At 39.8% G+C, this 11,924-nt stretch overlaps 1 protein-coding gene across 1 annotated transcript in view; it reads right to left on the minus strand.

Moving 5' to 3' along the window:
- Positions 1-4,789, minus strand: part of vstm2a (V-set and transmembrane domain containing 2A) — a 96,178-nt gene extending 91,389 nt beyond the window's left edge. The window contains exons 1-2 of the mRNA XM_032551318.1: positions 4,140-4,789; positions 3,070-3,236 (exon numbers count right to left, since the gene is read on the minus strand). Coding sequence (XP_032407209.1) covers positions 3,070-3,236; positions 4,140-4,218 — 246 coding nt within the window. The 5' untranslated portion in view covers positions 4,219-4,789. The remainder of the gene's footprint in view (positions 1-3,069; positions 3,237-4,139) is intronic.
- Between the last annotated feature and the right edge of the window lie 7,135 nt (positions 4,790-11,924).

The raw sequence follows: 11,924 nt of genomic DNA on the forward strand, positions 1-11,924 counted from the left end.
GCAGTATTCATATTGGATGTCGATATCAGCCCAAATTTTCATAGTGGTGCATAACTCAACAATAGATTACAGTCTGTCAAATGGACATGAAGTGCAATTAAATACAAATAATTCACAAAATAAAATAAACTCACATCAGATTTGAACATTTGCATGAATTTATGAATATACATCCTAGAACAATAAACTGATATGCAGGTTTACAACTATAACAGGAAGTGGAGAAATAAAACTGTCCAGATATGTAATGCAGGAACGACTTTACAAAGCAGAGAACTCACCCTCTGGTCTCTACCACACAATGTTTGAATAAACTGTAACATAACTCTGATATATATGTGCATATCACAGGGTGCAGCAATTATTTAAGATTTTGTTATAGAAACAATATTTCAAAAGTCTGAGTATGGATAAGTGGTGGTCATTCAGAGCTGAAAATAGCACATTCACCCACTGATCTGCTTGACTTCAGTTTTATTTCACATGTGAAAAGCTTCTGTCAGAGTCTTTTCATGTCATGCTTTCAAAGATCCAAAGTACTCCAAACTTTTCAGCCTTTATTTGTGTAGACGTTTTCCCCCGAACTACCAGGAAGGAGCGCCTCTTTCACACGGAGCGTCCAGTCACGCTCTCATTTCAAACAGCCTCCCTCAGATAAGAAACATGGCTAACAATGCGACGCGTGTCTGAATAGGCCACTTCATCCCAACGTCCAAGAGTCACGCGGGACCGAGCTAAGATCAAAGCCCAGCTGATGCCACTCGGAGAACCGGGCCACAAAAGAACAATAATTAAAAGCCACATGGATACCCAAGCCATCCTCACATCTCACACACGCACGCATGCATAGACACACACACATATCTTTTGTCAAGGAAATGGGGCGGGGAGGGAATAAAACCAGGCCTGTTTTGATGGCTGTCTGCATAATACAGCAGCTCCTCCACATCCTGACATGCAGCTACCTGGCTCACAATAAGCAGGCGATTCATTTCATCCATCTGACTGCAGTAAACACACACAGTCGCTCTCAGCCACCAAGCAGCCCGTCATTATTCTGGATGGGGGGTTGGGGGGGGGGGGGGGGGGCGCAATGGGAGCTGTCAGAACCAGCAACAATACATCGGCGCACCATTTCCAGTTGTGCAGTTTAATGAGGCAGCGTAGAGGAATATGCTTTGGTCGTATCAGTTCAGCCATTTTCTCCATTTATCAACAGCAGGCCTCATTGGCTCCATTTGTTATGGAGTTAACATGCAGAACAAGACATTTTTTTATTCCCACAAACTTGTGTTTAATCAATGTTCCTGTTTTTTTCCCCCTTGAAAAAAAACAAGGGGCATTGGGTTGGGATTTTTAATACTGTTTTGATGAAGGTGTGTGGCGTGGGGGAGGTGATTTATGACCAAATTTGGAATAAAATGGGAAGAAAATTAAAATTTGAGATCACATGTTTTCTGTCGTCACACTGCAAAACCACAAAACCTGACCAAGGATTTTTGTTCTAGTTTCTAGTTCAAAATATCTTCACTTGAAATAAGACAAAACTGGCTGACAAGTACCTTTTCAGCAAGAGGAACTTGTTTTAAGTAAAAAATTCCTTAAAATTTACAAATGAATAAATAAAATAAAATAAAAATACTAGTTCCACTGGCAGATTATATCATTTAGTAAGGTGGGTCTGGTTGCCTTGCAGTGGCAGATTTTTGAACTGTTTTTGCTCCATACAGATTTTCAATTATTGTTAAAGTCTGACCTGCACATTCCGATTTAGACTTTTTTTTCATCATGACTATAAGACATGAAACAGAAAACATATTGTAGTTTCTGAAAGATTTTCCACTGTTTGACCAGAGCCAATCCAGGGAAACTCGACCAATTCTAATCTCTGGCTGATCAATTGGTACATCTAAAAAAATGAGATATGTCTGCATAACTGACCTTACTGAATTAATGCCAACAGGTTTGAGTTTGGTTCAGGCAGAAACATGGACAGCCCAGTTTTAAAGAGTCAAGAATAAAAAAATAATGTGGGTTAGCATGGAAAATAAACATTTAAATTAAAGTAATACATACATTTTATAGACTAATCACACTATTTAAGAACTAGACAAAGCATCAATGAAATAAAATAATATATTTTAAAATAATAATAATAATAATAATAATAATAATAATAATAATAATAATAATAATAATAATAATAATAATAATGTTAAAAATGAAAAGTGAAAATGAATATTTATTTTGCTGTTTAGTTAAATGGTTGAGCTAATGGGGGAAAAAAATGGATAACAAGGAGTCAACCATACAACAACAACGGCAAAGCAAACATTCAAAATGTACACAGCTCCTTCCTCCTCCGTTGTTATATGAACATAAAGCAGGCGTATAATTATGACCACCTCCAACATATTAGAAGCAACTCCTTTAAGCTCTACAAACCGGACTGAGACCAGAGGAACTTGGAGGAAAAGGCAACAACACAAACTGCTTAAACATCTGATAGTCGTCAGGGGATACAACCATCGGCAACAAGAGGAACTCCATGAATGCCTTGAGCCACAGAAGCCTGGACCATGACCTTGTCACCACCTGTTAACTATCGTCTCCTAGTCATCAGTCATCATACTCTGTTTTATTAAAGTGACTGAAATCTTCATCTTTACGCATTTTCCCGCTGCCAAGCTCATCCACTCTGAGGACAAACGCTTCACCTGCGGCATGCTGGTCATAATGTTCTGCTTCCTGTTCCAGACTGTCTGCTACCAGTTCCAGATCACATTCAATCTCCATAAGAGCCACAGCATTAGCAGCTCGGAGCGGTGCAGGTCGGTATCTCTGGGCGCTTGTGCGTAAAAGCGCGCAGATCGCTTTGGATGAAGCGCGTTTTCCTTTAATGAGTGGGTGTGCTTCTAACCCAGCAGCCACTGCTCTCCACTGGAGGAAGGGGTGTGTTTGTGTGTGTGGGGGGGTGTGTGTGCATGTGTGTTTGAGGGGGGAGTTTTTGAGGGGACGTAGGGGGGTGCAGAGGGGATAGTCAAAGCAGAAACAGAGGCTTCTTTGTACCTCTTGGGCGTCCACCTCCTCCTCGCTGTCTGTGGGCTCCGGAGCCTTCACGAACCACCACTGGATCTCCAGATACACAGACGCGGTTCCGCTCTGGAAGGCGCACGCCATTTCTATGTTTTGGCCCTCTTTAACCGTCATGTTAGAGGGCAGATCCGTAAAGCGACCTGCGGACCAGAAAAAAAAAAAAAAAAAAAGAGAGGAATGGGTTATGATGGGGGAGAGAGGGGGAGGGGGGGTTCAGGCGGGTGCAAAGAAGCACTTGATAGTGGGCTCATGAGCCAACTGAGGTAGACACCCCACCCCCGCCCCCTTCTCCCATCTTCCCTCCCTCCAACTCAGATACTGACGAGACTTCGATGGGAAAAAGCCAGCATGGTTCAATTATTCAGACTCTTCATTGCGCACAGACTCCAATCCATATTTTTGTGGAGCTGTTTTCTTATTTTTTATACGCTGTACGTTTAATAATCTAAAATAAAGTGAATTAAAGGAGGAAAACTAAACTGAATTGAATTTTGGGTGATTTTTTTACTCAGAATCTCTAACTGAATGAGTTGCGTTTTTATGTAATTATGGTATTTTCAGGATTCCCTCTCTGCAAACAAACGTCCACGTGAAGCGCCGTTTAGTTCCCAGTGTGTCCTAACACCGCTGTGGGCAGACTGAGCCGCTTTGAGCTGTTTCAAAGTGGGACCGAGTGGAGCTTTCAGCACGGCGGACAGCTCCACGCAGCAGGGCAGCTTTAAAACCAACAGCTCCGTGTTTCCCCAGCAGCGGCAGAGCGAACTGCGGAAACACGCTCCGCATCTCCCCAAACACAACATAAGTGTCTCATATAGCGGGAGAGAAAAAGCACCAGTTGCTTACGTTGTGAAAAAAAAGAAGAAAAAAAGACTAATTTAAAAAGACGCAACCTTCATTTCTCATCCCCTCTTCCCATTACGCATTAGCATCCACTTAATAACAGTCGTTTCTTCCGCAGTCCCCTTTGCGCTGCGCACTTTTAACACAAGGCAGCCCGTTAAAAAAAGAAGAAGAAAAAACCCCCGACACGACCAGCGTCTTACCTTCAAAGGAGAATCCGAACTGAACACAGAATCCGGCTAGGAAAACAAATCCAACAGTATCGTGAGAGGTCCACATCATTTCAGCTGTGCAGAGGTTCGGTTCTTCACATCAGAGGTTTGATCAAGAGAGACAGAGAGGGGGAAAAGCCACCAGCAGCAACAGCAGCAGCAGCAGTAGCAGTCTGCGCTCCAGCGGTATCAAACGGTCGCTGGAGGAGCGTGTCTGAACGCAGCTTTCCGCAGGGTGAACATGCTGGGAAACTCCGGCTTCCTCCACCTGCTCCGCGGATTCCTGCCTCACTCTGCGGGCTGAGGCTACCTGCTGCCTGACTGCGCTCAAGTGTGTGGAGGAGCCCGGCTGCGGTCTTCTTCTGCGCTACCGGAGAGACGTCAGTCTTAGAGGATCACTGTGGCATCCACACACGCGCACACACACTCCCCCACCTCAGAGAACGTGCTCCGGATGCGGCCCCGTTCCCACACACTGACCGTTAGGATTCATGGAGGAGGACAGATGAACAGACAGAAGCTGCTGCGCCTTCAGAGGCTTCAATAACTACAGATGTATGAGAGAATTTTATTTTGAAAATCCCTCCACCAACCCAGAACTGTTGTTGGCGGTTTATTTCTCCCGTTTTTCAGAGCGGGTGAAGTTGGGACTGGGAGCAGGTGAGCTGCAGCATGTGGATCATGACGGGTACTGCTGGTTCGGGGGGTCCGGTCAGAACTCCTGCTTGAGAAGTGGGATGTCTCCCACCTGGACCCCCACTCAAAACCCAAAACAGAATCCACGCCCATTACAGGTAGTAAAAGTTTCAGTTAGGAATGGTTTATTTTGTATTCTGAGTAGAGGCGATCCAGGCAGAAATGGGGCTCTGGGAAGCCCCCCAAATCAGGGCCCCCTATCCACCACACCAACCATAAACCATTCTGCCAAGATAAACCGATTTATTAGCACACCACGTCTTTTTAAATTGATGCCAAAGCAGTTCTGTTATGTTAGTTCTGACTTTTTTTTACATTTTTTTGGTTTTTATTAATTTTTTGTGTTAATGTACATTTCCACAATTATTCTCTCTGGAATTTTACCTCTTACTTTTTAACAACTGTTGTGATGCATAACTGTGGCATTGATTTTAGAACTGGGAGCAGCTCATTTGCATCTTTACAGCTGAAGTAGAAACTGAACTTTGACCCCAAATCCAAGAGCAGCTGAAAATGAGGTTTCATGGATGCAGAGCAGGACCAAAGAGAGAGAAGGAGGAAGTTCAAACTGTTGCTTCCATCCACTGTACTGAGCAAAGATCCCATCTCCTACTCCAGTATCTGTCTGCCCAGCTTTCTGACCAAACAGCCAGGCAGAGATTTACAGAAGAGCAGCAAAAGCAGATGAGGTGGATTAGCAATGTTTACCAACAACTGATGATGTCATCCAGGACATGTTGCTGTGAAATATCATCTCTGCTGTCTGGAAATGGATCTGTCGGCATTTTATTGGAGTCCCGAGACTGTCATACAGCAAAAGTCTTCAGTTAGAAGCTTCTTCAGATTCGTTGCAATACTGACTGCTACTTGAGATCCTTCCAGCCCACAGCATCACCATCCACAACAACTCTTGGAAGACATGTGGATGGTCTGAGTTATGACAACATTCATTTTCCCTTTGGGATGAATAAAGTGTTTCAGAAGTGAATTGGACTGAAATGAAGTTGTGCTTCATTAATTAAATATCAGCTGTTCTTTCCTCCATCAGAATATCTAAATTCCAACTCTCTTTAGGTGGCCTTGAATCATCCACTCGCAGGTGAAGCTCAGGATAGAGGAGAGTAATATTTCTGTTATGAGGTCTTCTAAGTCACAGTGTGGCATTAATGTGTCTGGGTTTATTAGGTTCATTTGGAAGGTATGAACCAGATCCATGAATGACATCATCTTCTGGCCTCCGAGTGACCTTATCAATAATTATAACAGATGAGCAGTAAAACCAGAAGGGTTGAATCTCAAGAACAACTGCCATCAATGATCCATTTGTAGTGTGCTGTATGTATGTATTTACCTATTATTGTAATATTGATTGTGTTATTTTTGCACAACAGTTATTGTTAAGTTCCAGGTGGAATTTCAAGACACAAACCAAACTAATTATTAAATAAAATTCCAGACATTTCTTACTAGAATCGCAGTGTTTCAGCCATTTTTTGTAAATTTTGTAATTGTTGTATTTGTATGTCTAAGCTGTTAAATCCAGTCATGTTAAATTAATATCCTCCTTAATCAATAAAGAAACATGCAACCTTCCCACAGTGGTGTCAAAGTTAGAAAAGTTCTTCAATAAAAGAATGAACTATTCCTGAAAAAAATGAAGTGATTAATATAAATGGGAATTCACAGAGTGAATTAATGCAAACAGAAATCATTGGAAGTGATTAAAGTGAATGAAAAGATTTTAAAAATTGAGGGTTTTGTTCACCATAAATATTCTGCAGTCATGGTTCAAATATTGAAACATTGTAAAGCAATGACAGGATAGCAAACATTGATATGTGCAGCTATTATCAGTAATGTGATGAAGAGTTGAATGGAATAAATGGCTAGATGTGAGGCTGTACAAAATTGTGACACATTTAAACATAACAATTCATACATGCTTTACTTTTGAACACCAGCCTGAATTAAAACATTTGTCTGATACTCTACCTTCCTGGTTTACTTTCTGTCAAAGTGGAAGCAAAATTAAATCTGACTTTCAAAGTCATAAGCAGATAAAAACTTAAAAGTCACAATCTGTGAAGTTCTGAGAGATCTGTTAGAAAATATTAACAAACAAACAGCATCATGGAGACCAAGGCACATGGCTTATTTGGCTCATGAAATTATTTTATGCAGCCTGTGATTGTAAAACAGTACAAATGGAATAAGATGAGACTTGTAGTTGATGCAGACAACTTAAAATACTATCTAATCTAATCTAAATCTAATCCAGTCTTAATGGCATTAGCTCCTGCTAATGATGTTAGCTCCTGCTAATGTTGTTACCTTCTGTTAAAGGGGTTAGCTCTAGCTAATAGTGTAGGTCTAGCTAAGGACATTAATTTCTACTAATGGTGTTAGCTTCTGCTAATGGCATTAGCTCTGTCTAATGGGGTGAACTCCTGCTAATGTTGTTAGCTCTAGCTAATAGTGTAGCTCTAGCTATTGGCGTTAGATCTTGCTAATGGTGCTAGCTATAGCAAGTAGTATAACTCTAGCTAATAGTGTAGCTCCTGCTAATGGTTTTAGATTTAACTGATATAATAAAGAGTAGATCACAAACTGATATTCAGCAGCTGTGTCATGTATAACTGCCTCAACCATTTTGACTTCTTGTGTTTGGTCATAGTCTCTAGAACTTCTAGGAAATACCAACAAAAATTGTGACTTCCGTAGTTGAAAAATTTCAAAGACATCTAGTTTTTGAAGTAATTTTACCCCCTGCCCCCCAAAAAATAATAATAATCTTCAGTTAAGGGAAAATTCCACCATATTTTGGTTCAAATATTCACAGACAGGGAATTAATGCGCTGTTTGTCAATCCTTTTAAGATGATGTGATGGACATGAGATGTCATGATGTCAGTCCACACTTTAAGTAAAGTAGCCTCTGTTCAATTTATTTCACAACAAACTTATTTATTGTGATTATTTTTGATCACAATCCTTGAGTCAGTTTGTTTGGCCAATGTTTTCCAAAATGATTCTATTATCTGGCTGAGAGGACCAGTTGGGTTTATACTCAACAGCATATTTAAAAAAGACATGAACAGAGAATGTGTTAACTGCTAAACACATTGCGTTCTGTTTTCTCCTAGTTTATAATTCAGACAAAAGCAGAGGACTGAATCCCTCTCCAGTTAAAGCGCTGTAATTTTCTCAAATGAGAGAAGCTCTGTATTAGCGAGGGTGTGTCCAATTTTTCTGTGCCTCTGCGGTCAGAAAGGTTATAAAACTAGTTTGTAGCATCAGACAGGAGCAATCTGTGATGGAGGCAGGGTGGGGGTGGGGTGGAGATTGACCAGCGACCCGACAAGAACAGGGCAGGCACAGCTCGTCCTGAGTCATTAGGCCAGCAGAGACCCTGCTGGAATGTTATTAGTCTCTGGGGCAGACAGGGAACACTCTGCCCTTTGTTGCGACAGACACAAATCCTGTCACTCTTAAAATTTGCTCTTAATTGAACTGGAGCCCAATCAGGACTCCTCCTCCTCTGTTCTGGTCAGCAGTTAGCTCGGGTCTTCAGCCTGATGCGTTCAAGAGAAGGCTGGATAATCTGTAACTCCCTGGGTTTTATGGCACACTGAGTAATTGTGCCATAATTACTCAGTGTGCCATTTTGTAAATGATTTGATTACCTGTGAAGCCAAAAGATTTCTCTCATCGTTAGGAGATCAACATGACCCATGAACAGGAAAGTACTCAGATAAATTGCATTTAATACAAGCTGGAAGCTGGAAGCTTAACAAAGCTTTGACTACATTTCTTCTCCGTCAAGTGGACAACGTCAGTCAGAACAACATACTGGATCCTTCTAAAATGTATCACATCTTTTATAAGAAGCTCTGCTTTGAGCAGAAGTTTTTTAAAAAATATATTTTTGGCATCTATGGCTTATTCAGAGTGTTTCACAAAGGAAAAGGTAGAAAAAGAGTTAATGATTGACGGGGATGTGGGTCATTTTTCTTACATTTGATCATTAAAGCCAATTCAATCCAGTTAATTTATATAGCATCAATTCAAAATGAATGTCATCTTGAGGCACTTTACAAAAAATACAAAGAAATTTCCAACCAATAAAAAAAAAAAAAAAATATTGGTAACACTATATTTGACGGGTTGTGAATAAGACTGTCATGACACCGTCATAAACATGACATAACACCTGTCATGAACATGATTAAATCTTCATGAATATTTATGACTGTTGTCATAAAGTGTCATTTGGTAAATCATGACACTTTTAATACAAAGTTGACATCATTCAAAATGCCTTTGTTATGACAGCTTGTCATTAACCAAGAAATCATGATCTGACATGAATTTGTTATAAAAGTATTACTGATTAAACTTCAAAAATTATGTAGCTTTATGTTATTAAAGCTAAAGTTTAATCAGTAACACTTTTATAACAAATTTGTTTAAATAGACTGTATTTATTTGGCCTCTCGAAGCGCTTTATAGCACTTCTACATTCACAAACACACACATCAATGCAGAGATTAGTAGGCATTGTTGGGATTAAGTGCCTTGCTCACAGGCACATTGACTTGTGACAGGAAAATGCTGGATTCAAACCCACAACTTTTGGATTGCAAGACAACTGCTCCACCCGTGTTAAGAGACTGAGAGCAGATCTTCAGCAGTTTTTCTTCACTCCTGCAGCTCAGTGTGAACATCATCTTCAGGAAGAAAGTGATTTCCAATGTGACAGACTTTAGAGAAAGTCTCTCTGTTTCAGTGGCAGCTCTGAGACTAACAAATGCTGTGCCATTTTCCTCTCAAAGTCATCTGTTTTAAGAGTCACATAATCTTCACAATAAACCTTCAGAAAAAATCCCGTTGACCCGATTTTTATCCTCCAAGAAATAAATGCACTAGAGCTTAAGTGTGCCACTTCACTTCATGTCCCACTTTCCTTAAATGCAGCCTAGGCAGCACATGTTATCCATTCAGTATAACATAGGTATGTTTGATATGGATGTCTTTTTCTTTCTGCTATTACTGTACACAATACTGAGCCCCCAGCTCCATGTCTGGATTGAAAGAAGAAAGAACAAGCAAGTCGTTTTGAAACTGGAACAGAATTTACAATTAGCTTTAAAACATGTTCCATGTGAACAAAAGGAGTCCTGGATCACGACTAACTTTAAATAAAACATTGTACCATGAATCAAGAGTAAATTCAAAGACCTGTAGCTTTGGCTCTCTTAGAGCCTCAGACCTCTTAGAGCAGGTTATAATAGAGGAGCAAATGTGCAATTTCCCATAATAGACACAACAAAAGCTAGCTAGCTAGCAAAGATATATTAGCAGGTGGTTACCAGTCGGGTGACAGAATGAAGATGGCTGACCAGCCCAAACTTTTGCGGGACATGAAGTCAGTGTTCTGTGTACCTGTAGTTTTGCTCTGTGAGTCTGAGCCAAACCTTTTCTCTGCCATCTCTGGAGCAGACCCAGAGCTGGACTGTTTCAAACAGAGAATGCTCTAACTTTCATCACTAATTGACAAGAAGAGCTATCTTATTAATATGGAAAGATCCAACTCCCCCTTCACACTCACACTGGATAAGGGATATTATGTTGTGAATGAACTTAAAAAAGATAATATTTACTGTTCCAGAAAACAAATTTTATAAACTTAACTTTTTATGAGAAATCTACTACTATTGTCTCTGAGTTGCTGCTTTCCCAAACCCATTTTTTTATATTAATTTTTTTTTTTTTTCTTACATAATTGTGGATGGTACGTTTTAGTGTCAAATGGTCCCATGTCATTATTTATTTGTTGTATTTTTTTCTACTTTGTGCAAACGTTATGCATTTTACCTCAGTTCATTTTATGTGGGTGAGTCTGCTGTTTGTGGGTAATGCGATTACTTTGCATGGTTTTGTACCATACCTATCAATAAATTGCCAATAATGAATAAAATGACATTTGAAAGAAACTTTTGTGTGACAGAAAAAAATACTACTATAAGATTAAAGGATCCTGCCACAACAAAATTTAAGACCTGTGAGTAACGTATTTAAGGCCAACATACATTCTTTTAATACATTTAAAACACTGGACTTTTTAAGACTAAGGATGTCTGTACACCCTGACATAAGCCAATATGCTTATTTTTTTTTATCACAGCAAAGAAGCTGACTCTACAAGGTGGTGGCAGAATTATGTTGTTGGGACAGAGAAGTTGGTTAGATAGGAAGACAATCCTGCAAGCAAACCTGTGAAAAGATGGAGAAGACTTAAAACTTTAAATAAAACCATGTTCTAGTATTAGAATTCAAATTAGAATACATGGCAACATTTAAAAAGGGATTTTCTTTCACTTTACAATAAGACACAACTTTGTGTTTCTCAATGACATAAAATTCATATAAAATACATTATGGCTCTAACGTAGGAAAATGTGAAAAAGTGTAAAAATACTTTCCCGAGGAACCATTAAACTCTTATTTGCTAGTATTTGCCATCAAATGGTTCTCTGAACAAACTGTAGTGGGAGTGCAGTCGGCCAAACAATGACATAATTAGTTTGCGCCAGACCTGGAACTTTCCTCCTGCCTCCTGCTTCCTGCTGTTCGGCTGCATCGCATTTTATCTTCCTGTGTGTTGCACAGGTGTGCACTGTGTGAGACAATACAGCATGCAGCTGCAGAGCGGACTGCAGACCATGTATATTATAATTCATGTTTGCAAACTGTCTCATGTGATTGCACACCTTTTTCAACAGGTGTTCTCATATAGCAACAAAATCTGTTTATATTATCTTGACTAAATCTTATCCGTTAGATGAGCATTAAATGATAATTTAATACTAACCAACAATTTGTTTAATTTAACCAAATTCTTTATCCAGATAAAATGGCCAACTCTTAGACACATTGTTTGGTCTTTTAAATTATGAACATGAACCTAACCCAGACGGAGCCCCCTTGTGGACAGTTGGACCTTGAATAAAGCTGAACATGTAAAAGGTAGTTTTAGTGTTTTTGAATGTAATGGCAGATCAAATAGTGTGTGTTGGGAAAT

The sequence above is a fragment of the Xiphophorus hellerii genome, chromosome 21 (assembly GCF_003331165.1).
Source record: "Xiphophorus hellerii strain 12219 chromosome 21, Xiphophorus_hellerii-4.1, whole genome shotgun sequence".
Classification (NCBI taxonomy): domain Eukaryota; kingdom Metazoa; phylum Chordata; class Actinopteri; order Cyprinodontiformes; family Poeciliidae; genus Xiphophorus; species Xiphophorus hellerii.